Source organism: Pseudoliparis swirei, chromosome 1, assembly GCF_029220125.1.
Source record: "Pseudoliparis swirei isolate HS2019 ecotype Mariana Trench chromosome 1, NWPU_hadal_v1, whole genome shotgun sequence".
Classification (NCBI taxonomy): domain Eukaryota; kingdom Metazoa; phylum Chordata; class Actinopteri; order Perciformes; family Liparidae; genus Pseudoliparis; species Pseudoliparis swirei.
Window position 1 is genome coordinate 14,597,230 of NC_079388.1, and position 27,667 is coordinate 14,624,896.

At 42.9% G+C, this 27,667-nt stretch overlaps 1 protein-coding gene and 1 pseudogene across 1 annotated transcript; both read left to right on the plus strand.

Annotated features, from left to right (window-relative positions):
- The first annotated feature begins 3,150 nt into the window (after nt 1-3,150).
- On the plus strand, nt 3,151-8,157 carry LOC130194020 (sodium-dependent neutral amino acid transporter B(0)AT1-like). The gene is made up of 12 exons (XM_056414892.1): nt 3,151-3,349; nt 4,454-4,594; nt 4,926-5,063; nt 5,188-5,369; nt 5,487-5,597; nt 6,030-6,142; nt 6,226-6,354; nt 6,440-6,596; nt 6,716-6,920; nt 7,009-7,168; nt 7,690-7,852; nt 7,948-8,157. The coding sequence occupies exons 1-12, from the start codon at nt 3,151-3,153 to the stop codon at nt 8,155-8,157; spliced, it is 1,908 nt and encodes a 635-aa protein (XP_056270867.1).
- A 2,336-nt stretch (nt 8,158-10,493) lies between these two features.
- LOC130198145 (sodium-dependent neutral amino acid transporter B(0)AT1-like) lies at nt 10,494-27,619 on the plus strand (annotated as a pseudogene).
- Nucleotides 27,620-27,667: the final 48 nt, after the last annotated feature.

A 27,667-nucleotide genomic window follows, 5' to 3' on the forward strand; every position in this document is an offset into this window, starting at 1 on the left:
TCACCCAATCATTACCCGTGTGAGTGTTGAAGTCTCCAAGGAGGACTATAGAGTGAGCAGGCGGTGCCCTTTCCTAGGACCCCCTCCACCGACTCCAAGAAGGCTGGATACTCCAAACTGTTGTTTGGTGTACAAGCACAAACAATGGTTAGATCCTTACTCCATCCTTACCCATAGGCGCAAGGAGGCGACCCTCCCGTTTTCCGGGGGAAAACTCCAACAAAGCGGCGCTTATTCGGGGGCTCGTAAGTATCCTCCCCAATGGCCCTGCCTCCTTCTTTGTGCCTCCTGCCTCAAGTGCCTGACCTCTTGGTCCGGCCTCTTTGGCAATGCATCCTGCCTGCATGGTGGCCCTGCTGATGCCCCCCGCTCTATTCCTCCTCCTGTTTCATGGATTGTGAAAATCTGGATCGTGGTGCATCATTTCTGTCATATTCTTTGAATGTGTTGTAACTCTGAAACACCGTTCATTCTGTACACATGACATCTATTGCTTTTGTTTATCCAGGGAGAGGGGTCCTGCTTTTGAAGGTTTCTTCCCTTTTTTCCCTGTGAAAGTTTTTTTTTCAGTTTTTCATAGAGTTTTTCCTGATCCATTGTAAGGTCCTGGGACAGGGATGTTGCTCGGTTCCAGAGCCATTGCTGTGCGTGGAGGTGAGCCCAACTATATCTAGCTGATACTGTTCCACCTCCCGCATCAGCTCTGGCTCTTTCCGCCGCTCGGTCTACATAGCATCCGACCCCGATGCTTCATAGCATCCAACCCCGATGCCGATGCTTGTGCCAATGGGTCGTGAGTCCACAGAGTCAATGATGTTTCTTCCCGTGGGCCGCTATTTATCAGGGTTTTTCGAACCGCGCTCACACTGTCAGTATGATATGTAACTTATCCTCTCACCAGTTCAGATTTCGAAACAAAAGGATTTAAGTACAAAAGGAAGCAGTTAAAGTAAATCATGCACTCAAGGCACTTGAGGGTTTTGCCTGGCAACAGCTGCAACTGTTTTTTATAAATCCATGAAATCTCTGGTTTAATGTTCTGTCTTGACCAAGCACCCACTTTGAAGAAGCAAGATTTATATCGCGGCCTAGTGGTGGAATCACAACTTCTGTAGTCTGTCTCGTGATTATTCTCACTTCTTTCCATAGACTTACATTGGGAAAGATACTTAAAATCAATTTACGAACACTTGATTTCAATGATTAGGTCCTAAAAGTTGTAGAATGCACTAACGGACGAATCCAGAGTTATTTTCCTACCTCAGACTAGTTAGGAGGCAGGGTTAAAGAAAGTGTGTGTAGGTTTGTTCTATGGGCCCATGGTTGCAGAGTATTGACAGAAGATCTGGGTAATTCATCTGAATAATCTGCAGTTGATGTTTTTGCTTTATGCGCGACTGAACAACTTTCATAGGCAGGAATTTTCCAATGCTGTGTCCAATTCTCTTTCTACATCTCTGGTCTTAACACTGTCAATGATTACGAATAAACCTCTTCAAAATGAAACCACTTGAGTAACAAATTAACAACAATGGGAACCTTTTCACCTTTTATACAAATTAGGTGAATGATTAAGAAATACTACTTTTACATTTCGAAAACGGATTGACATGATATTTTCTGCATTTGGCTGAATGACTGAGTTTGCACTTGGCTAATAAATGGCCGGCAACAGATACAGGTAAAGATCATAAACTTCTTACAGGTTTGCTTAGTGCTCCATATAGATCATACAGACAATTAGGTTTGTTTGAGTCGATCATTGATCTCTGGCCTAAGATGTTCTGGTACCAGGTACACTTATGAGCCCCCTTATGTTGAAACATGGTGTTCGTTATGGACAAACCGTGGCTTGCACCGAAGTCCAATATCGAGACACCGCTCGGGTTCAGATCGGGCAAACCGTTCCTCCCAATCACCCAATCATTACCCGTGTGAGTGTTGAAGTCTCCAAGGAGAACTATAGAGTCAGCAGGCTGCGCCCTTCTAGGACCCCCTCCACCGACTCCAAGAAGGCTGAATTCTCCGAACTGTTGTTTGGTGTAAAAGCACAAAAAATGGTTAAATCCTTACTCCCAGCAGCCCATGGGCGCAGGTAGGCGACCCTCTCGTTCTCCGGGGAAAATTCCCAAAAAGCGGCGCTCATCCGGGGGCTCATAAATATAGCCTGGGCCTGGCCTCCTTCCCAATGGCCCTGCCTCCTTCTTTGTGCCTCCTGCCTCAAGGGCCTGGCCTCTTGGTCCAGCCTCTTTGGCAATGCATCCTGCCTGGTGGGCCCGCCTCCTGCCTGCGTGGCCCTGCTGATGCCCCTCCTCCTCTCTCCCTCCATCTGATCTCATGGATTTTGTAAATCTGGTTCGTGGTCCATGCCAAATAATTATTCATACATTTCTGTCATATTCATTGAATGTGTTGTAACTCTGTAAACGTTTGTTCTGTACACATGACCTTCATTGCTTCTGTCCATCCGGGGAGAGGGATCCTCCTCTGTTGCTCTCCTTAAGGTTTCTTTCATTTGTTCCCTGTTAAAGGTTTTTTCAGTGTTTGGGGGGAGTTTTTCCTGATCCGATGTGAGGTCCCATGGGACAGATATGTCGTATGTGTACAAATTGTAAAGCCCCATGAGGCAAATTTGTAATTTGTGATTTTGGGCTTTACAAAATAAACTAAATTGAATATAAACGTTTCTGTGGAGTGATATTTTACGATGTCTGAATGAGCTCAAAACAGTGCAGCTTTAGAACTTAGTTAGGGACTAATGAGGGAATGGGCTGCAGGTGAGACGGGCATGAGGACCAGGTGAAGGAAATGAGGGATGATCAGATGAGACGGGCATGAGGACCAGGTAAAGGGAATGAGAGTGACTAGGTGGGAGTGACTGAAAAAAAGTGAGGAGGGTGTGGAGCTGAACTGTGAGAGGCATCATAGGTCGAGATAAATACCTCAGTTATATGTCCCAGGACCTACATTAGGGGGAAAGCACTGAGAGAGAGAGACATAGCACTCGGAGAATCAGTAACCGCTTCCACGGAAGAAGACGCAGCCCCTCGCTCCCAGGGAAGTAGCAAAATTGACAACTGGTTACCAAAGCAAGACTCAACAGCTACATTTTGCAATTTCTGAGTCCACTGAAGTTCATTGTGAGCCATCATGAAGCTGAAGCTGCCAAACCCAGGACTAGATGACCGGATCCCTTCTCACAAGGACCTGGAGAGGATGGATAAGGAGGAGGCTGGGGACAGGCCCAAATGGGACAACAAAGCCCAGTATCTGCTCACCTGTGTGGGCTTCTGTGTAGGACTTGGCAACGTCTGGAGGTTCCCTTACCTGTGTCAAAGCCATGGAGGAGGTAGGCTGGGATGAACTTTGCTGAGTTGCCCGAATATGAGCAGTGTGTGTGAATTATTTTGAAAATGATCTAAATGTGTATCTACCCGTTTTCAGTAACTGGAGAGAGCTGTTCCAAAACAAAGTTTGTCTGCTTTTGATCAAAATGAAACCAACAAAACATCTATAATTCTATTGAATTGTACCGCATCTACTGACACATTTGAAAGAGGTTATCCATTAAAACTGAGAGTTTTGATCTATAAACTAAGTGGGTAAAACATGTTGGGTAACTAGAGAACATTCCTTATGTTTAAAGGTGCTGTAATATGTTAGACTGTCTGGCTTTTGCTCTCAAATCCTTGGGAATAATAGAAATGCATGTTTTTCTCAGACTCAGATATATATTTTTTAAAACCATCATTCTCTGAATTCATAGATGAATGTTGCAATGGATGTTTACAACATTGAGAAGATAACGGCTTCTGTCAACTACAAACTGGAACAATGTTTGGAACACCGTAACCCGATTGTATTTTCATAAATCAATGAATGTACAATAGAGAATAGATCACTCCCTAGTTATACATTGATTTATGTCTCTTTTTTGTTTGTTTATCCTACATTTTACACCTCTTGCTCTATCTGTTTATAACGAAAATGAGCATCTTCTAAAAATATGCACATGCAATGTCAATTGCCTAAAAGACATCTGTAAATGTCTAATTGATGCCTACTATCAATAAATAAATAAAAATACAATAAATGTTTATTTCTATAAAATGGTCTACGAACGAAAATTTGCTCAATATCAACTGGACATTTGGAACATTTTAAAACTACTTGTGTTATATACCTTTCCTTTAATTTCTCAAACTTTAATGATAAAAAGTCAAAGTGAATGTCTTACTCGTAGTTAATATAGTACCTAGTGTAAGTTTTATTATTTAAAGCTTTATATAGTACATAGTGTACTTTTTAAAAGGGTATGGGTGTCTTTAATCGGAACAGTTTTGTGAATGAAGTTGACTCTGAGTTGAATATTTACTTACCTTCATGAAAGTGCTGATTATATCAATAAACACATTGTTAACTTATTATGACAATGTGACTTTGGTACTTTTAGGTGCGTTTATGATCCCATTTCTCATCCTGCTCGTCTTGGAGGGAATCCCACTGCTGCACCTGGAGTTTGCAATCGGTCAACGTCTGAGAAAGGGCAGCGTGGGAGTGTGGAGGTCGATCAATCCATACTTGACTGGAATTGGTGGGTGAAAACAAAAAAAAGAAGCATGAACATTAGGGTTTTTTGCTCCAGGGCCAACATGTCTTTCTGTATGTCAGTCACATGGTGCCAACACACATATCTAAGTAATTATTTACTGGATTAACATGACATTTCATTGTCCACAGAGGATACATTGTACTGACTTTTCCTCTCCATCACCAACATGAACATTTTTTAAGTTTTATTAGATGGACTTCCATAACATTTGTCACAGGCATGCATGTCTGCTTATCATACGCATGTTGGTTTTGCAACATTTGTTAAGAAGAAGAAATTACACCACAACACTAATTGTTTCATCATGTTACAGGTATTGCATCCTTGCTTGTCTCATTTTTCGTGGGCATGTACTACAACACCATCATGGCCTGGATCATGTGGTATCTCTTCAACTCCTTTCAAAGCCCCCTGCCTTGGAGTCAATGTCCTCTCAATGCTAACAGGACTGGTATGCCCTCATACACAAAGAAGACAGTCAAAGAATTCCAATTAAAACAAAAAATCTGTTGTACAGTTTGTGGAAACATTTATTTCCAATGTTGCTCACGTTGATACCAGTGTATCCTTTGCAGGTGTGGTTGAGGAGTGTGCTCGGAGCAGCACTACCGACTACTTCTGGTACAGGGAAACTCTGAACACTTCAGTATCGATTGATGAGTTTAGCAGTCCACAGTGGTGGATTGTGCTCACCCTGATAGCTGCCTGGGCTGTGCTCTACGTCTGCTGCATCCGGGGCATTGAGAGCACTGGAAAGGTCTGAATGCCACGTTCCATCTGAATAATCTGATGCAAGAAATCCGATGCCTGCTTGAATTTGTTAAAATATCCCGATATGTCTTTTGATCACGTTGTCATTTTTATCCCCTCTCAGGCCGTTTACGTCACTTCCACTCTACCATACGTGGTCCTCACCATCTTCCTCATCAGAGGACTGACTCTGAAAGGATCTATTGATGGAATCAAGTTCCTATTCACACCAGATGTAAGCACTATTTTACACACAACTCAACATTTCTCAGTATAATGAATATAATACAAAATGAAGAAAAGAAGCATTTGGTTTGATTTTGGCCTGTGTCCTGATGACATTTTTATACATTCATGATGTTTCTATTTTACTCAAGGTGTGACTTGGACTTGGTTCAAAAGACAACAACAAAACACTAAGCTATGTAATTTAGCAATTGATTGATTGATGTTTTATGATGACACATGACAGTTGTTTTCAAAATCCTTGTTAAGAAACCTGGTTTACAGTATTATCACATATTAATTATTAACAGGGGCCAGAACAGGTGTGTCGGAAGGTTTACTGTCACTTCTGAAGAGCAGAAGTCTTACAACAGGAACTAACTAGCATGGGAATCTCTGCTCATTTTTACTGTTTATATACGTTCTTTTTATTATCTTTTAGATAAATGAGTTAATGAATCCGACAACTTGGTTGGATGCAGGCGCTCAAGTTTTCTACTCATTCTCTTTGGCCTTTGGAGGTCTCATCTCTTTCTCGAGCTACAACTCTATTCAGTGAGTAACTCCCTAAAAAGCACAGTTATGCATTAAGCCTTACTTCGAACATTTCTCCTCACATGATCCTAATTGTCTTTTAGCAACAATTGCGAGCAGGATGCTGTTCTCATCTCCATCATCAATGGCTGCACCTCAGTGTACTCTGCGACAGTTATCTACTCCATCATCGGCTTCAGGGCCACGCAAAACTTCGACGACTGCACAGCAGAGTGAGTTTTAACTCTGACCAACGAGCCCTAAAACAATAATTAGGATTCACTTATCAACTCATCTCGCTGTGCTTTTATTTTTTAGCAACATCTTAAAGCTGATGAATACCTTCAACTATCCTGAAAACAACATCACAGAAAACAACTACAATGAGGTTCTGTCGTACCTCAACCAGACAAATCCAGATATTATTCAAGGATTGCAATTACAGACTTGTGACTTGCAGGTTTTCCTCAGTCAGGTGAGTAGATAAATTCTGAGAATTTGAATATTCAAATATTTTGTTTTTAAACTTTTCATCTCATTGAAATGATTTAACACAGGGTCAATGGTTGACATGTTTGTTGTACGCTTCTTCAGGGTGTGGAGGGAACAGGTCTCGCCTTCATCGTGTTCACTGAGGCCATCATCAACATGCCCATTTCTCCTATGTGGGCCGTTCTCTTTTTCGTCATGCTTTTCTGCCTCGGCCTCTCAACTATGTTCGGGAACATAGAGGGAGTGATGGTTCCTTTGCAGGACCTCAATGTGCTTCCCCGAACTTGGCCAAAAGAAGTTCTCTGTGGTAGATCTTCTGATTAATTAATTTTTCATGTCAGGATGAGAGTCCATTTGATCTATGAGTGTAACCATTTCTTGTATTGTTTTTTCAGCTCTGATTTGCATAATCTCCCTCGGTTTTGGACTCATCTTTTCCCTGCAGTCTGGAAACTACTGGCTAGCTCTTTTTGACAACTATGCTGGCTCTATCCCTCTTCTGGTCATTGGCTTTTCTGAAATGTTTGCTGTTATGTACATCTATGGCGTCGATAGGTGGGTCTTTTCAAGAATTGGTTATTACAGAGTTGCTAGTATGGCTTGAAACAGCTGCTGGACAGGCAATGAGGGTGTCTCAATATTAGTGAGTAATGCAGTAAGAAATCAGAGATCATTGTATTCTGATCTTAGAACATAAACAATGTCTCCATAAACACTGGAGAGCTAAAGAAGTACAGTGTGTCATGTAGCAAGATTATAGTGAGGAATATGGGAAATGTTTTTTCTTTGGTCAGATTCAATAGTACTGCTGATGAAAGCCGTAAAAACACTACTCATTGGAAAGCTAAATGGTGTAATGTTTCACCCTGTTTCTAGTCTTTATCTTTCAATACAAGTGGAGATTTATTTTCTTAAGGTCCAGTGCAGCTTCAACACAATGAACACACAAAAAGCCACTCAGGCTGCTTTATTTACTCTATCTAATAAAATATCAAGGTATTCTTGCTTGGATGCCTTCCAACATGCATACTCTATACAAGCTGACATTATGTTCCCCTTTTATTGCTTTCAAACAGGTTTAACGAGGACATTGAGTTTATGATCGGCCACAAGCCCAATATGTTCTGGCAGGTGACCTGGAGGTTTGTCAGTCCACTCATAATGGTCGTCATCTTGGTTTTCTACTTCATAACCCAAATCAGCAAGAATCTCACCTATTTGGTGTGGGACCAGGAGGCGGTAAGTGTGCTCATCACAATAGTTTCAATCGAAAGACCATTTTAGATCTCTTACCATTGGTGTCCATTGTGACATTTCCTTAACTCTGGCCATAGGAGAGCTTCCCAACCCTTGCAATCCGTCCGTATCCTTCCTGGATCTACATCTTCATCTTCATTCTGGCTGGAATTCCAAGTTTAGCCGTCCCAGTGGTTGCCATCTACATTTTCATCCAGAGGAAATGCTGCAAGCAGAAGGATTACAGTGACGGCACACTCGATACGATCTCTGCCAAAATACAAAGGAGTGACGAAATTAGGTTTTAGATAGCTTTTTGTTTGAATTTTTTTAATATGTATTTTACAACAAAATGGGTATGGTCTTGTTTAATTGTGTTTTGTATGCCTTATGCAATAACAGAAGAAAATATTTCCTGTATAATGTGATTCTGAAGAAGAGATCCAATGTTTCTTGTTTTTCATATAATTGAAGAAGTCCAATAGCAAGACACCGCTCGGGTTCAGATCGGGCAAACCGTTCCTCACAATCACCCAATCATTACCCGTGTGAGTGTTGAAGTCTCCAAGGAGGACTATAGAGTGAGCAGGCGGTGCCCTTTCCTAGGACCCCCTCCACCGACTCCAAGAAGGCTGGATACTCCAAACTGCTGTTTGGTGTACAAGCACAAACAATGGTTAGATCCTTACTCCATCCTTACCCATAGGCGCAAGGAGGCGACCCTCCCGTTTTCCGGGGGAAAACTCCAACAAAGCGGCGCTTATTCGGGGGCTCGTAAGTATCCTCCCCAATGGCCCTGCCTCCTTCTTTGTGCCTCCTGCCTCAAGTGCCTGACCTCTTGGTCCGGCCTCTTTGGCAATGCATCCTGCCTGCATGGTGGCCCTGCTGATGCCCCCCGCTCTATTCCTCCTCCTGTTTCATGGATTGTGAAAATCTGGATCGTGGTGCATCATTTCTGTCATATTCTTTGAATGTGTTGTAACTCTGAAACACCGTTCATTCTGTACACATGACATCTATTGCTTTTGTTTATCCAGGGAGAGGGGTCCTGCTTTTGAAGGTTTCTTCCCTTTTTTCCCTGTGAAAGTTTTTTTTCAGTTTTTCATAGAGTTTTTCCTGATCCATTGTAAGGTCCTGGGACAGGGATGTTGCTCGGTTCCAGAGCCATTGCTGTGCGTGGAGGTGAGCCCAACTATATCTAGCTGATACTGTTCCACCTCCCGCACCAGCTCTGGCTCTTTCCGCCGCTCGGTCTACATAGCATCCAACCCCGATGCCGATGCTTGTGCCAATGGGTCGTGAGTCCACAGAGTCCATGATGTTTCTTCCCGTAGGCCACTATTTATCAGGGTTTTTCGAACCGCGCTCACACTGTCAGTATAATATGTAACTTATCCTCTCACCAGTTCAGATTTCGAAACAAAAGGATTTAAGTACAAAAGGAAGCAGTTACAGTAAATCATGCACTCAAGGCACTTGAGGGTTTTGCCTGGCAACAGCTGCAACTGTTTTTTATAAATCCATGAAATCTCTGGTTTAATGTTCTGTCTTTACCAAGCACCCACTTTGAAGAAGCAAGATTTATATCGCGGCCTAGTGGTGGAATCACAACTTCTGTAGTCTGTCTCGTGATTATTCTCACTTCTTTCCATAGATTTACATTGGGAAAGATACTTAAAATCAATTTACGAACACTTGATTTCAATGATTAGGTCCTAAAAGTTGTAGAATGCACTAACGGACGAATCCAGAGTTATTTTCCTACCTCAGACTAGTTAGGAGGCAGGGTTAAAGAAAGTGTGTGTAGGTTTGTTCTATGGGCCCATGGTTGCAGAGTATTGACAGAAGATCTGGGTAATTCATCTGAATAATCTGCAGTTGATGTTTTTGCTTTATGCGCGACTGAACAACTTTCATAGGCAGGAATTTTCCAATGCTGTGTCCAATTCTCTTTCTACATCTCTGGTCTTAACACTGTCAATGATTACGAATAAACCTCTTCAAAATAAAAACACTTGAGTAACAAATTAACAACAATGGGAACCTTTTCACCTTTTATACAAATTAGGTGAATGATTAAGAAATACTACTTTTACATTTCGAAAACGGATTGACATGACATTTTCTGCATTTGGCTGAATGACTGAGTTTGCACTTGGCTAATAAATGGCCGGCAACAGATACAGGTAAAGATCATAAACTTCTTACAGGTTTGCTTAGTGCTCCATATAGATCATACAGACAATTAGGTTTGTTTGAGTCGAACTGCGTCTCGCCTTGAAAGCAGACGAGAGAAGGCAGCATCGTCGGGGGGCGTTGCCAAAAAACTGCAATCTAGTCGTACAGTATTCCGCCGCCTTCAAAGAATACGGGTGTAGATTAGGATTTGACCATTCTCTGCTTCAGCGCAGGTGGACATTATGAGACTGGTACTTCCTAACCCAGGAACGCATCTCCGTAATATCTTCATAATGTATTAAACTGGTAGTGTAAAAACAGTGCAGGGTGTGCTTCGGTTTATCTGTGATTTGTACCAGATAAAGTAAAAGATCATAAACGTCCTTCAGAGTTGCAGGGTAACACTAAGTGCTCACTTTGACTTCCACCAAGGACCGTGTAACTTCTCAGCTTGAGTAGGGTGACCATGAGACTGGTATTTCCTAACCCGGGACTGGATAATAGGATCCCTACTCATGAGGATCTGGACAGGATGGAGAAGGAGGCAGGGGACAGGCCCAAGTGGGACAACAAAGCCCAGTACATGCTCACCTGTGTGGGCTTCTGCATTGGGCTCGGTAATGTGTGGCGATTCCCTTACTTGTGTCAGACTCATGGAGGAGGTAAGACAAATAGTTGTCCCGTGATTAAAATTAGTGTGGTTGAAGTACCTAGGAGTGAATTTGAGTTGTCTTTTGTTAATTCATGGCATGTTATGGTGTATTTCTATATAATCTCAAATATTTAAACTGATCATTTAACGATTGGTTTTTCAATAAAATCACCGTTAAGTAAGACTACCTATAAGGCTAAAGGTAGGTTAAATACGTCACTCATTCAAGGCTACAACAGAGTGTCATTAAATCACGATAGAGTTACAGTAATGATTCTCAAGTGTAAGATCCCTTAATAGTTAACCTTTACAATAACTTGTGTGCTACAGACAGAGCTGTATATTTGTTGAGGTTGAAACTGAACTAATTAATTCACACTGTTTATGGTTGTGTGTTTAGTCGGTCATTGTGATTGAGCCACAGGAAGTGGGATATGCTTTTTAAAAAGCATGCATAGTAGAAAAATAAATTATTTTAATTTTAAATTGTTAACAGAAGGGTTCAAGCCAGTACGGTTCAAACCACTGTCCATAGTCCATGTCATGAATCACAGTAATGTGACAATATCCTGATGGTTAAATAACAATTACACATTTTAGTCGGCAGTGTATTGAAATTGTACTGTTTTGGCATTAACAAATGACTAAATTGTATTAAAAATCTGCGTCAGAAACTTTGCCTTTGCCAAAATTCAATAGGATTTGTCCTCTGGGAACCATGAACGTGAGCAAAAACTGGTTCAGCAATCAATCTTGTAGTTGAGATCTTTTAGTGTGAAATGTGAGTCGTTAGTCTGTCAAGTTAACATCAAGCACACTCCCCTTAAGTGGTTTTCTTGCCTTTCCCAGAAGACCCTATGCATGGTCCCTTACACCTCCAAAACCGACATAAGGGCACATAGACGGTCGTAGTTTAAAGCTTAAGACCATGGACCAAGCGTCGATATTTGACAAATTGGGATAAAGAATGTCTTGGAAAGACGGATCAATTAAATTTAACATCCAAGGTAGAATTACCACAAAGAAAATAGGCAACCTGTTAAAGAGACAGTACAACATATTAGACATCCTGCACCTGTGACATTAATAACCCTATAACACTCACTGTTTGACCCCGTTGCCTATACAAAAATGGCCACTATGGTTGTTGTTAGCGCGCAATTGACGATGAAATGTCCAGTTTCCTTAAGTATAATTTATTCATGACAATTGTACATTTTCCAACATAAACTTAAGATAGCCACCTTCTCTGTCATAACCCGTTTGTCTTCACTGTAAAATAAAACAAATCAAAAATCTTCATTAGAATTCTAATGTTTTCAACCTCCCAGGTGCGTTTTTGATTCCCTACCTGATTCTGCTGGTGCTGGAAGGAATGCCTCTCCTGCTGTTGGAGTTTGCCATCGGCCAGCGTCTTAGGAAAGGCAGCGTGGAAGTGTGGAGATCCATCAACCCTTATCTGACTGGTCTTGGTTCGTAAAATAGGCTCTGGAAAAAAAATTACAAAACCAAAGCAATGTAATAACATCCGATAATGATTTCATTGATCAGGTATAGCATCCATGCTGGTTTCCTTATTGATTGGACTTTACTACAACACCATAATAGCCTGGATCCTGTGGTATCTCTTCAATTCCTTTCAAGATCCACTGCCTTGGACCCAGTGTCCTCTCAATGACAATGGGACAGGTATTTTAATACACACACACACACACAGTTGCTCATCAAGCACTCAAACTTTACTGGAATGGAGATTTAGACTTGTACACTCACATATGATTGTTTATTGCCCCTTCAGGATATGTTTCAGAATGTCAAAGGAGCTCCACTGTGGATTACTATTTTTACCGAGTGACTTTGAATAGTTCGGCCTCTATAGCCGACTCTGGAGGAATTCACTGGCCCATAGTACTCTGCCTGCTAGCAGCCTGGACAATCATTGCAATCTGCTGCATACGGGGGATCGGAACTTCAGGAAAGGTTAGTTTGAACCAAGTTCTGGCAGTAGATTGACCGTTAGCAAAGCCCTGCCAACTGTAATTACTGTTGCTATACCTTTCTGTTCTCACAATGTACATATAGTTTATAGTGGCCACAGATTTAGGCTAGTCATTTTGAAACAATGGGTCATATTTCAGACGGTGGTAGACAAGCAGGGCTCTCAATATAAATACGGCACATTATTTGTCAATACTATTGGATTGTGTAATATAGTGCACAACCCAGACACACCACACAATTGTGACTGTCCTACTCAAGTTTATCACAAGGTGGAGCAGTTCACTAAGCAGTTACAACAAGAGACCCTGTAACAGTTGCACATTTTATCAAGCATATTTAATCATTGATTTTTGGTCCACCATCTAATATGGCTTTGAAAAAATTGGTCCCGACATAACTACACAGTAGGTCAATGCTACACAATGGATGTGCGAGTTGGAAATAGGGATTTTTTTATCTATCTTACATTGTGTAATTCCACAAATGTACGAATTGCACCATAAGAAGTTACACTCAGTTACTAATGTAGGAGGAACGCTTGTTAGCTGGACATGCGAATGCTTGAAGCTTAATAGTTAGAGCAGATAAACATACTGTTGAATCCATACCTCAAACTGATCTTGAATTTTTGGTTTTCAAGAGAGTAAAAAATAAATAACCCACCTTCTAAACTCTGGGGATACAGAGTTTTGCTCATTGTACAGCTCCATACACTCTTATTTTCATATGAAGAGAAATACACTGCTTGACACATGGACCTCTGAACACGTGGTTGCTGAGCTATGATTGGACAATTTATATTTGGAGGGGTTTAGCAAATAGTCAATTATGATTAATTAGTTTTAAAAAACTGATGTCCATGATCTATGATTCCATGTTATGTTTTCACAACCTCAGGCAGTGTACGTCACAGCCATTCTGCCGTACATAGTGCTGTTCATCTTCCTGATCCGTGGACTGACTCTTAAAGGCTCCCTGAGTGGAATAAAGTTCCTCTTCATCCCAGACGTAAATTTCAAATCTTTATAGAAAAGTTCAATCTCATTGCTCAAAGCCACATCACAATGTATACCTCACTCCTGCAGGTGAATGAGTTGATTAAACCAACAACTTGGCTGGATGCAGGTGCCCAGGTCTTCTATTCCTTTGGTTTGGGTTGGGGAGGCCTCATCTCCTTCTCAAGCTACAACCCTGTTCAGTAAGAGACATTAAAAGGTCCTATGGTTCTTAATCTAAAGTTCTAGTCTGACTTTGCTTACTTTTATTGAAAAGACGTAATAACCATTCTCCGACCTAAACTCAAAGTGTGTCTTTGTTTATTTGCTTATTTCTTTTTCCAAGCAACAACTGTGTACAAGATGCTGTGATCTTGTCAGTCATAACTGGCCTCACCTCAATCTATGCTGCCACAGTCACCTACTCCATCATTGGCTTCAGAGCTACAGAGCAATATGACAACTGTATCAGTGAGTGAGTATTCGCCGGATGTGTATTTCAACGTGTTTGGGACTTGAACAAATTAAGTGGGCCTTATATTTTTCAGTTACAATAAATTGCCAAATACCAAAATGCTGTTTGTCTATCTGTAAATCAAACTCTTCACTCACATGCCTATGAGAGTTACGACTTGGTTTGTTGGTCTGTCTCTTTGTCCGATTACGAAGATACTACTTTTCTGATTTTCATTAAACTTGGTGGAGGGGTGTAGAGTTGTTCATTTAAGATTAGTGCTGTGGCGGAAGTGCCTAACAAGTTGCCCAAATGCAACAACAACCTTTAATATAAACAGGTTGAATCCATCATCATCTCCAGCTGCAATCCCCAGTTCACTCGCCCGGTGAGAATTAGCGGCAACAATGTAGCAGCCATTGTTCTGCACAAAGCCGCTTTACCAATCATTCTCCCCAGCTAGCGTCAATCAGTTTAGCTAGGATGTTGTCAAATGTGTGTCTGCCTGGCATATATCTGTCAAGCCTTCTGCAGTCCAGCCTCGTTCTTGGCCTCAGCATTGCGTTATAATGAATCCCATTGCTTTTCATGGTAAGACCCAAGAAAGAAAGAAAAAACACTTTCTTGGGGCTTGGTGGTAGGCTAACCACTGTATCAGAGCAGCGGCAATTAGCTAGCCAGTGGGACTCAAATGGAAGGTCTCTCGCTAAACTTCGACATGTATTTCTGCATAGAGGAAGGTCTGCAGATGTCCCCCACCTTTTACATCGCAGTCACACTATTGGTGACTGAGTCAATCACTTGTAAGTGAGTATCGACAAGAGGAATGATGACAGCAACCCCCGCAGAACGAAATTTTCGGATATTTTCGTCAGTCGCGCGCAATTCCAGGATGCTTTATTTTCATTGGTTGCTGGATTAAATCTTACCCAGATACGGGTTTTTTCTGATTGGCTATTGTGTAGCCCATTTTTTTTTTTAAAATTGGCTGATAAGTGGCTCCTCACGGCAGAACTCCAGGGGAGCGCTTGATTCCTCCACGGTGAGGGCAGCGCGGCCAGCTCATGTTTGCGTGCTGCGGCACATTAAAACATTAAATAGCCGAGAGTTTTTTTCAGCGTGAGAAATACGATGTGTGGCGGGAGTGCGTGACTTAAGACCGAAATGCGTGAGTCTCACGCTCAATGCGTGACACTTGAGAGCCCTGTCAATGTATGCATGGGCATGTGAGTTTTGTATTCATGACTTGAACAATCTGAATTAATTTCTTCATGTACACTCAAGTAAAGTAGTGTTAAGTTACTAATCTGTGACATATGTTCTCCCTAGTAACATCCTGACATTATTAAATGCATTTGACCTTCCTGAAGACAACATCACTTCAAGCAACTATGAGGCAGCTTTTAATCATCTCAACAGCACCTATCCTGATACTGTCCTTGGATTGGACATCAAAACATGTGACATGCAGACACTTCTCAGTCAGGTGGCTATATTAATTTATATCTATCAGATGACCAAGTTGTTGAACTTATTTCTCTTAACTGCTTTGATACTAACTTGTGCAGGGAGTGGAGGGAACAGGTCTGGCCTTCATTGTGTTCACAGAAGCAATCACCAAGATGCCCGGCTCTCCTTTCTGGTCTGTTCTCTTCTTCGTCATGCTTCTCTGCTTGGGACTCTCAACTCTGTTTGGCAACATTGAGGGAGTGGTGGTGCCACTGAAAGATCTGAATGTATTCCCTAAAAAATGGCCCCATGAATTACTCACTGGTAATTTTGTTTTAATAATCAACCCTATCACTTTAACAATGTTGCATCCCCCAATTTAACATATTTGGTGTTTGTCTCTGGCTTAAGTTTTAACACAATTTGCCTTGGTCTTGTGCGTGTGTGTTTCAGGAATAACGTGCGCTGTCGCCTTCATCATCTGTCTCCTGTTTGCGCAGCATTCAGGGATTTATTGGGTAACTCTCTTTGACAATTTCGCTGGATCAGTTCCACTTCTGACCATTGGATTGTTTGAGATGATAGCTGTTGTGTACATCTACGGTATCGACAGGTTAGTGCTTACTCAGACTATTTCATCAACTGTCAATGTTTTTGTTATGATTTTTTTTTTTTTTTCATTCTCCTTGATATGTGCTGCAAATAACCATACAGCATTAGCAGCATAAGCCTGGGCCTGTGTGACTAATCTATTTAAGTCCAGTGTAACATGGATCATGTCATAACAAATTTCAAAACTTTTCAAAGCTCATCAAAGTTCTCTTGTGTTGCAGGTTAAATGAGGACATCAAGTTCATGGTCGGTTACAAGCCATCCATCTTCTGGCAGGTCACTTGGAGGTTCATTAGTCCTCTCATCGTTCTGGTTATTTTAGTTTTCTACATGGTGACACAAGTCCAAGAAGAACTCACCTACTTAGTCTGGGATCCAAACTCTGTAAGCACACAAGCTCTGTGGTACAGAATATTTTAGACAACGAGTCAGTCTATAACCATACGTCAGCAATTGTTGGACAGCCACTGTATACCAAATGCACTAATCATACTGTGTTCTGGTCTACAGGAGGGATTCCCATCTCTGGCATCCATACCGTACCCCTCATGGATCAATGTGACAATTTTTCTCCTGGCAGGCGTCCCCAGTCTTGCAGTGCCTGTTTATGCATTATGTAGGCTGGTTTTTATTTGCTGCAAAAAAAACATAGTGTCAAAAAAGTCCTAAACTGTTTAAAAAGCATACATTTCAGAATACAACAACATGCATGATTCTTAAAGTACAATACTGATGTTGTATTGATGCACTCAGCTAAGGTACTCATAGTTCTGATCATATTGTGTGTATTTTGTGCAACTGTAATGCTGCCGTATAATTATACTCAAACATACTCATAGCCTGATAATATGATATATTGTTGTATTGGACCTCATTATATTTTAAGACAAGGCAGCAGACTGTTCCATCAAGGTTTTACACCCCTGTCACTGAGAGCTCAACGCTCTATAAATGAATGCCACGCAATCGCTCTTCGTATCAATATTTATATAAGCAGAAGATGTAGGGCAACACATTATCCAAGAGAGGGAGACATTACACAGCAATGTTTAAACGACTATTACTACTGCTATTACTAGAATAATAAATCCCTTATTCACTCAGTTATACTTCATTCAATCAAAGTCATTTTTGTATTGTAGATTGATATTATTTTGAAAATATATTATATATCAATATATTATATATTATAATGGAATGGCATCTGTAGTGTGTAGGATGAATAGATAATGTAATAAATTCCATAATACCTAGCAATAAGTAACTTGATAATAATAATTATAGACATTTTATTAATATATGTTCCAGGCGAACTGAACTTTGCCTCTTGCTCAATAAATGCACTTCATCAACAGCTGGACTATTACCCTCTAGTGAGTTACAAAACATCTCAAACCTCTCCAAGTGCTGAGGTCTTATACAGTCGTATGCAAAAGTTTAGGCACCCCTCTGAGGCTGCATGATAATTTACTCTCTTCACCAAAAAAAGATCACAGTTGTGTAATATTCATTTTCTAGTTAACACTGAGTGCTGGGGTGTTTTCCAGACAAAGATATTTAGTGTAGCAGTATTTAGTTGTGTGAAATTAAATCAAATGTGAAAAATAGGCTGTGCAAAAGTTTGGGCACCCTTATCATTTTGTTGATTTGAATACCTGTACCTACTAAATGCTGATTAACTGCAACACATAATTAGTCTGATTAACTCGTTAAGCCTTCAATTCCATAGAAAGGTGCATCCAATCATTAGAAAAGGTATTTAAGGTAGCCAATTGCAAGTTGTGCTTCTCTTTGATTCTCCTCTGAACAGTGGCAAAATGGGGGCATCAAAACAGCTCTCGGATGATCTAAAACAAAGATTGTCCAGCAGTATGGTTTAGGGAAGGCTACAAAAGTTATCCCGGAGGTTTCAGCTATCAGTTTCCACTGTGAGGAATGTTATTAAGAAATGGAAGGCAACAGGCACAGTTCTTGTTAAGGCCAGAAGTGGCAGGCCAAGAAAAATATCGGAGAGGCAAAGGCGAAGAATGGTCAGAATGGTCAAGGACAACCCTCAGACCACCTCCAAAGACCTGCAAGGTCATCTTGCTGCAGATGGTGTCACTGTGCATTGCTCCACCATTCAGTGCACATTGCACAGAGAACAGCTGTATGGGAGAGTGATGCGGAAGAAGCCTTTTCTGCACACACGCCACAAACAGGCTCGCTTGAGGTATGCAAAACTACATTTGAACAAGCCAGGCTCATTTTGGAACAAAGTGCTGTGGACTGATGCGACAAAGCTAGAGCTCTTTGGTCACAACAAGAGGCGTTACGCATGGAGGCAAAAGAACACAGCATTCCTAGAAAAACACTTGCTGCCCACAGTAAAATTTGGTGGGGGGTCCATCATGCTGTGGGGCTGTGTGGCTAGTGCAGGTACTGGGAATCTAGTTAAAGTTGAGGGTCGCATGGATTCAACTCAGTACCAGCAAATTCTTGACAATAATGTTCTAGAATCTGTAACAAAGCTGAAGTTACGGCGGAGTTGGGTGTTCCAGCAGGACAACGACCCGAAACATCGCTCCAAATCCACTAAGGCATTTATGCAGAGGAACAACTACAATGTTCTGGAATGGCCATCCCAGTTGCCAGACTTGAATATAATTGAAAATCTATGGGGTGACTTGAAGCGGGCTGTCCACGCTAGGCACCCATCAAACCTGACTGAACTGGAGATGTATTGTAAGGAAGAATGGTCCAAAATACCTTCATCCAGAATTCAGACACTCATCAGAGGCTTTAAGAAGCGTCTAGAGGCTGTTATTTGTGCAAAAGGAGGCACTACTAAATATTAATGTGATTTTTCTGTTGGGGTGCCCACATTTATGCACCTGTCTAATTCTCTTATGATGCATATGGCATATTTTCTGTTTATCAAATAAACGTTATTTCACTGCTAAAATATCACTGTGTCCATGAAGTATTATATATATGACAAAGAAGTTCCTGATCCAAATGCCCAACAATTTATAGATGAAAGTAATGGAGATTATCAGGGGTGCCCAAACTTTTGCATACGACTGTATGAGGACAGAGTCCTTGCATTGGGTACAACCTCCCTTGTGGTGCTGGTGTGGAGCTGAACTGTGACACATACCATTGAAACCATTGTTTAAAATGACTGAGTACCTATTTATTAATTACTGAGTACAGCTATAAGGTTACTGGGTGTTGGTACAAATATTTACATATGACATAATAAATTTAAAAAAATTCGAAAACCACATTTTAGGGAGTTTATAAATAGTGAGGACTCATCTGTGTAGTTAACTGTCATACCCATTTCCATTGTTATAAAACATCAGGCTCATGATCTAATTAAAGTCCGAAACGTGTTTTAACAACATGTGTTCATCAGAATCTACTGTCGTCATCACCAGAGTCTGGTGGAGAAGCTGATTGTTAAACTCTTCTCTGGACAAAATGTGTATATTTTCTCTTGACTTAATCATTGTTGATGGATGAAACACATTGATTTGAGAATTGTTGTGGCTGATTCGACTTTTCGCTGGCTCTGTGATGATTGACTTCTCAAATGCCTTACTACCACGATGCACTTATGAATCTATTGGCTATCTGACAACTGATGAGTCCCCACAGGATCTCACCTACAGAACCTCAGTACTCTGTCAACGATCACCTATAGAACACAAGAGAGATTGGATTGATAGGTTTATTTGTAACACACCAATAACACCAAAACGGTCCTGTACAGTTTTGTCTCCTACGTCAGACTATCCCTCACGGAGCACGTACATATTAAAACTTCTAATCAAAGCTCCCCTTCTCTCGTTGGTCTCTGGGTCCAGATGGTGGCATCACCTCATCCCCTGTGAGACTCAGGTGTCAATGATAGGCCTTTAGGTTCCCTGGTGGACACTGTTAGCTACAATTCTATTCCAGCTATATGTCATCGACCTTGGTCCTAGCTGGGTCACAACTCGGAGGAAACCCACACTGCTAGAATGTGCAAAATGTTCGCAGAAGGCCCACAGGGAATCAGGGATTGAACCCTGGCCCCTAATGCTGTGAGGTCACATTGCAAGCCACGACACCACGTGCAGCCCAATAGATAGCTCTAGAACTGGCGTTCAACACAAAGACCCAAATCAAGGTTGGGCCTCAAGATTAGATAATGAAGCAGGACCCACCTTGAGGCCCTCATCAGTTCAGGTGTTGTGTTTTAGTGCTGGATCCCAAATACATTTGCACAACCAGTCGAAACGCAACTTTATTGGGTGCATCTGGAGTTCTGGACCCCTGGGCCTGTTTCCCACTTTGCCCAGTTGGTAATCCAGCATTGGTTTAATACATCCTGTGATGTGGTTAAAGACAGGTGCACAGGTGTTCTTCTCCTTTGATGTGTCATCGCTTTCTCCAGGAGAAAATCTATTAAGTAAGCAACTGCCAGCTGTACAGTTAGAGGCAATTTGGAAAACTCTCTGTTTAACAGATATCACATACTCTTTGTAATATTCTTGGACCAACAACTGTGAGAAGGAGTGTGTTCTTTGTCATCAGCAATGCCTGTACCTCAGACTGCAGTGGCTATCCGCTTCATAATCAGCCTCAGGGCCACACTACAATATGACCATGGGAGAGTTTCAAACTGGGCAACGAGTGGAGTGCTCTCTTTAACAAGGTCTTCTTTTTGTAGAGGGCCATTGTCATCTACCTCGGAACTAAACTATGGCAGCATTTCTATAATGTATTTTTAAATTGGTTGACTAACTGGTAATGTACAATCAAAAGTCCAGAGTGTGCCTTGGCTTATTATTTATTTACATCAGATAGAGTAGAAGATCATAAACGGATTCGCACTGTGACACTAAGTGCTCACTTTGGCTTTCACCGGCGACCGTGTAACTTCTCAGCTTGAGTAGGGTGACCATGAGACTGGTATTTCCTAACCCGGGACTGGATAATAGGATCCCTACTCATGAGGATCTGGACAGGATGGAGAAGGAGGCAGGGGACAGGCCCAATTGGGACAACAAAGCCCAGTACATGCTCACCTGTGTGGGCTTCTGCATTGGGCTCGGCAATGTGTGGCGATTCCCTTACTTGTGTCAGACTCATGGAGGAGGTAAGCTCAATGAATAGCCTGTAGCTTTAGGGTATTTGTATACCTTTCAAATATGATTTGTTTAGCTTTGTAATTGTTTTTCTGATCATACATTTTCCAGGTGCGTTTTTGATTCCCTACCTGTTGTGCACCGACAGATATGCTAGAGAGGTTCAGGTCATTTATGTTCGCTTTCTCTCATTCCAGGCTTCCTGATTGTTTTCACCTGTCATCACACCTGTCTCCTATGCTCATCAGTGTCAGCCCCGCCCCTGATTGGTCCCACCTGTGTCTTGTTACCATGTGCTTAAATTCCCCTGTCTCTCAGTGTTCCTTGTCAGTTCGTCTGGTCTTTTGCCATGATCAGGTCGGGTTATGTTGTGCTCTTGAAAAGTTTTTGATCCCTCACTACGTGAGCGCTTTCATTTGTTCACTGCAGAACCGAAAAATAAAGTACTTACAAATACTTTATCTCTGTCTCCCGGGTCGTGCAATTGGGTCCTACTTCCTAAGTGTCTGAGCTCGTAACAGAACGAACTGACCACATTATGGACCCAGCCGACCCAAGAACGCTTCACGCCGCTCTGTCGGTACAGGGCGTGACGATTTTCATCACGAGGAAAAACTGGACAAAGTCAGCCGGAAATACAAGAGCTGAGAGGACGCCAGGCGGGGTTCAGGAAGAATTATCTACACAGATGCAACAACTGGTTGCCCAAATGAATAATTTTTCACTCATCAACAGACTGCTCCTCCGGTGACGTCATCCACAGCTGAGAATTTGCCTGTCAATACTCCAGCTGACGACCCAGGTCAGGCTGTTTCCTCCCCGTTACGGCTGGCTCTTCCGGAGAGATTTTCCGGAGACTCTTCGAATTGCAGAGCCTTTCTGGTACAGTGTGATCTGCATTTTCAACACAACCCAGCAGCTTTTTATCTGAGCATGGTAAAGTGGCGTTTATTGTGTCTCAGTTAACGGGAAGAGCTGCAGCCTGGGCTACTGCAGAATGGTCTAGAAACACCGAACTATGTTACTCATTGGCCGATTTCATAGAGACTATGAGGCGCATTTTTGACCACTCATCGCCTGCTACGGAGGCCAGCAGAAGACTGTTTCAAATACGTCAGCTCAACCGTCAGGTGGTTGATTATGCCATCGAGTTTCGTACAGCAGCAGCGGACAGCGGATGGAATGTTCCGGCTCTTCGTGACGCCTTCATGACAGGACTTTCGGAACCGATAAAGGACCAGCTGGCTCCACTGGAGACACCCGGGATCTGGAATCCCTCATCGCTGTAGCCATCCGGATCGATAACCGTCTTCGAAAGAGAGGGAGCGTCGACGCAACCGAGATGTTATTCCCAGCTTCCAGAATTCGCCTCGGAGGGTCGCGCCGCCAGCAGAGGATTTCCAGCTCATGTTACCGGACCATCAGAGGACTACACTTCCGAATGACTCCGGGGAACCCATGCAGCTTGGAAGAACCAGGCTTTCTCTGGAGGAGAGGCAGCGCCGTCTACGGAGGGTTGCTGTTTCTACTGCGGCCAGCCGGGTCATCAACTCGCTTCATGCCGGGAAAGATCGTGCTCACCAGTCAAAAGGAGGCGCTGGTGAGCAAGTTTCCGCAGACTTCCCTCCTCGACCTGTTACTCAGGTAGACATTTGTATTAACAATCAGACCATTGACCAGGGTGTGTTAATAGACTCAGGGGCTGACGAAAGCCTTATAGACTGGGGCCTAGTCAAACAGCTAAAATAAAAACTGTCCCGCTATCTCATCCTGTTAGTGCCAGTGCCTTAGACGGCCGCTTGTTGTTCACAGTTACCCATTGCACTGAGCCCATACGGATTACTATAAATAAGGACCATACCGAGAGCATGCAATTTCATATTTTTGAGTCGACTCAGCACCCGATTATTTTGGGGTTTCCTTGGCTGAAGATCCACAATCCTCACATAGACTGGCCTTCAGGAAAGTTAAGGAATGGGAGAGGATTGTAAGGGCAGGTGAAAACTTTGCAACCTGTTAATGCACCAACAGACTCTAGTAGGATCATTATAGATCACCCTGACTATCCTGATCTACACAAGGTACCTTCCTGTTACCATGATTTAAAAGAAGCGTTTAACAAGTCTAAAGCCTTGTCGCTACCTCCTCACCGAGATTTTGACTGTCCCATTGATCTCTTACCGGGAGCCCCCATTCCCAAGGGGAGACTTTACTCGATTTCGAGACCTGAGAGAACAGCAATGGATGAATACATCTCCTCTTCACTCAAATCAGGGATTATCCGTCCTTCATCGTCTCCAGCCGGAGCGGGATTCTTTTTTGTGGGAAAGAAAGACGGGTCTCTGAGACCTTGCATAGACTACAGTCCACTAAATGACATTACGGTGAAGAACCGCTATCCTCTGCCACTCATGTCATCTGCTTTTGAACTGCTTCAACCGGCCAAGATATTCACCAAGTTGGATTTAAGAAATGCATATCACTTGGTTAGAATAAAACAAGGAGATGAGTGGAAGACTGGATTCAACACTCAGAATGGTCACTATGAGTACTTGGTAATGCCTTTTGGACTGTGCAATGCACCGCTGTTTTTCAAGCTTTTGTGAATGAGGTTTTGGGAATTCTTGAATATTTCAGTGTTTGTGTATCTGGATGACATACTGATTTTCTCCCCAGACGCTAAATCTCATGTTAACCATGTCCGCCAAGTTTTGCAGAAACTACTGGATAATCAGCTATATGTCAAGGCAGAGAAGTGCGAGTTCCACACAGAAGAGGTGTCTTTCTTAGGATACATAGTCTCACCTAATCATATCCAAATGGATCCTGCGAAAGTCAGTGCAGTATCCCAGTGGCCCACACCAGACTCCAGGAAAAAGGTTCAGCAGTTCCTTGGATTTGCTAACTTCTATAGGAAGTTTATTAGGAATTTCAGTTCTGTTGCTGCTCCTCTGCATGTTCTGACTTCTCCTAAGGTTCCCTTCAAGTGGACCCCCCAGGCGGATCTTGCTTTCAAACTTCTCAGAGATAGATTCACATCAGCCCCCATACTCACCATTCCAGATCCCCAGCGCCAGTTTATGGTCGAGGTGGATGCTTCCAATGAGGGAATTGGAGGAGTACTGTCTCAACGTTCTGCAGAAGACAACAAGATGCATCCATGTGCTTACCTGTCGCGGAAGTTGACAACGGCAGAGCGGAATTATGACGTGGGAAACAAGGAATTGTTAGCTGTAAGCCCTCGAGGAATGGAGACACTGGCTAGAGGGTGCAGAGCAACCGTTTTTAGTCTGGACAGATCACAAGAATCTAGAATATATAAGAAAGGCTAAGCGTCTCAACTCCCGCCAGGCCAGGTGGACACTTTTCTTTAGTAGATTCAACTTCACACTCTCTTTTCGTCCCGGTCTCAGAATCAAAACCCGATGCTTTGTCTCGTCTTTACGATCCCGAACCACTTGCGGTAGAGCCCAAGACCATCCTTCCACTTAACCGGGTGATCGGAGCCTTTTCCTGGCAAGTGGAGTCAGACGTTAAAGAGGCAAATGTCATGAATCCAGCGCCTAGCGAGTGTCCCAACAATCTGCTGTTTGTTCCTGAGGCTCTTCACTCCAAGGTCATCCACTGGGCTCACTCATCTGTGCTTTCGTGCCATCCGGGAGTAGCAAGAACAATGTTCAGGATTCAACAACGTTTCTGGTGGCCATCCATGAAGAAAAATGTGGCCGAGTATGTAGCGGCTTGTCCGGTGTGTGCGTGTAATAAGACCTCATCTCAAGTTAAGATGGGCTTGCTCCAGCCGCTGCCGATTCCCCATCGTCCTTGGTCACACATTTCGATGGATTTTGTGACAGGATTCCCTCATCCAGAGGCAAGACTACGGTTCTAACAGTGGTTGATCGATTTTCAAAGATGGCTCACTTCATCCCATTGACCAAGCTTCCTCTGCCAAAGTCACCGCAGAGGTCATGATGAATCACGTATTCAGGATCCATGGATTCCCTAATGACATTGTTTCCGACGGGGTCCACAATTCATTTCCGCCTTCTGGAAAGAGTTTTGTCGACTCATAGGTGCCACCGTCAGCCTGTCATCAGGATATCACCCTCAGTCAAATGGACAGTCGGAGCGTCTGGACCAAGAACTAGAGACTACGCTACGTTGTCTCGTCTCCCGGAACCAGACCACCTGGAGTGGCCACCTCACATGGGTCGAGGTTGCCCACAATACCCTTCCCACGGCCACAGGTCTCTCTCCATTCCATTGTGTCAATGGTTTCCAGCCTCCACTTTTCCCTAACAACGAGGAAGAGGTGATGGTTCCATCGGCACATGCCATGATCAGACGTTGTCGCAGAGTTTGGGCTGGTGCTCGCCAGTCTCTTCTCCAGTTCAGCTCGGATGAAGGCTGTTGCGGACGTTCATCGCAGGGTCGCTCCTCCTACAGTCCAGGCCAAAGGTTTGGCTCTCTACCAAAGACTTACCACTCCATGTCGCCTCAAAGAAACTGGCTCCGAGATTTGTGGGTCCGTTTCCAGTGTCCAGAGTCATCAACCCGGCGTCGGTACGCTTGCAACTCGACCATGAGAGTGCACCCAACGTTTCACGTTAGTAGAATCAAGCCGGTGTGTGAGAGCACACTTGTTCCCGCCTGCAAGCCCCCTCCACCGCCCCAGTTCTTTGTAGGGGGTGGCGTTTACAAGGTCCGTAGGCTACTGGAGGTCCGTAATAGGGGGAGGGGCAAGCAATTCCTGGTAGACTGGAAGGGTTACGGTCCTGAGGCTAGAAGCTGGATAGCTGCTTCATTTATCGAGACAAGACTCTTATCCACGACTTTTACAATCAGCCTGGGCCATCAGGAGTTGGCCCTAGAGGGGGGGGTACTGTTGTGCACCGACAGATATGCTAGAGAGGTTCAGGTCATTTATGTTCGCTTTCTCTCATTCCAGGCTTCCTGATTGTTTTCACCTGTCATCACACCTGTCTCCTATGCTCATCAGTGTCAGCCGCCCCTGATTGGTCCCACCTGTGTCTTGTTACCATGTGCTTAAATTCCCCTGTCTCCCAGTGTTCCTTGTCAGTTCGTCTGGTCTTTTGCCATGATCAGGTCGGGTTATGTTGTGCTCTTGAAAAGTTTTTGATCCCTCACTACGTGAGCGCTTTCATTTTGTTCACTGCAGAACCGAAAAATAAAGTACTTACAAATACTTTATCTCTGTCTCCCGGGTCGTGCAATTGGGTCCTACTTCCTAAGTGTCTGAGCTCGTAACACTACCTGATTCTGCTGGTGCTGGAAGGAATGCCTCTCCTGCTGTTGGAGTTTGCCATCGGCCAGCGTCTCAGGAAAGGCAGCGTGGGAGTGTAGAGATCCATCAACCCTTATCTGACTGGTCTTGGTTCGTAAAATAGGCTCTGGAAAAAAGATTACAAAACCAAAGCAATGTAATAACATCCGATAATGATTTCATTGATCAGGTATAGCATCCATGCTGGTTTCCTTATTGGTTGGACTTTACTATAACACCTTAATAGCCTGGATCATGTGGTATCTCTTCAATTCCTTTCAAGATCCACTGCCTTGGACCCAGTGTCCTCTCAATGACAATGGGACAGGTATTTTAATACACACACACACACAGTTGCTCATCAAGCACTCAAACTTTACTGGAATGGAGATTTAGACTTGTACACTCACATATGATTGTTTATTGCACCTTCAGGATATGTTTCAGAATGTCAAAGGAGCTCCACTGTGGATTACTATTTTTACCGAGTGACTTTGAATAGTTCGGCCTCTATAGCCGACTCTGGAGGAATTCACTGGTACTGGCAGCCTGGACAGTCATGTGTGTCTGCTACATACGGGGGATCGGAACTTCAAGAAAGGTTTGTTTGAACCAAGTTCAAGGTGTGGTTTGCCAAACCTTCACAAAAACAATAGGCTTTCTTGAATCACCATTGTCCAAATAATTAAATATTTCTCTTTTCCTGTCATGACCTCAGGCAGTGTACGTCACAGCCATCCTGCCGTACATAGTGCTGTTCATCTTCCTGATCCGTGGACTGACTCTTAAAGGCTCCCTGAGTGGAATAAAGTTCCTCTTCACACCAGACGTATGTTTCAAATCGTCATCGTAAAAAAAGCCAATGATATAACTCACAGATCCACGTCACAATGTACCCCTCACTCTTGCAGGTTAATGAATTGATCAACCCAAAGACTTGGCTGGATGCAGGTGCCCAGGTCTTTTATGCCTTCAGCTTAGCTTGGGGAGGCCTCATCTCCTTCTCAAGCTACAACCCTGTTCAGTAAGAGACATTGTTAAGTTTTAATAGTTTATTTTGATAACATCTGCAGCGG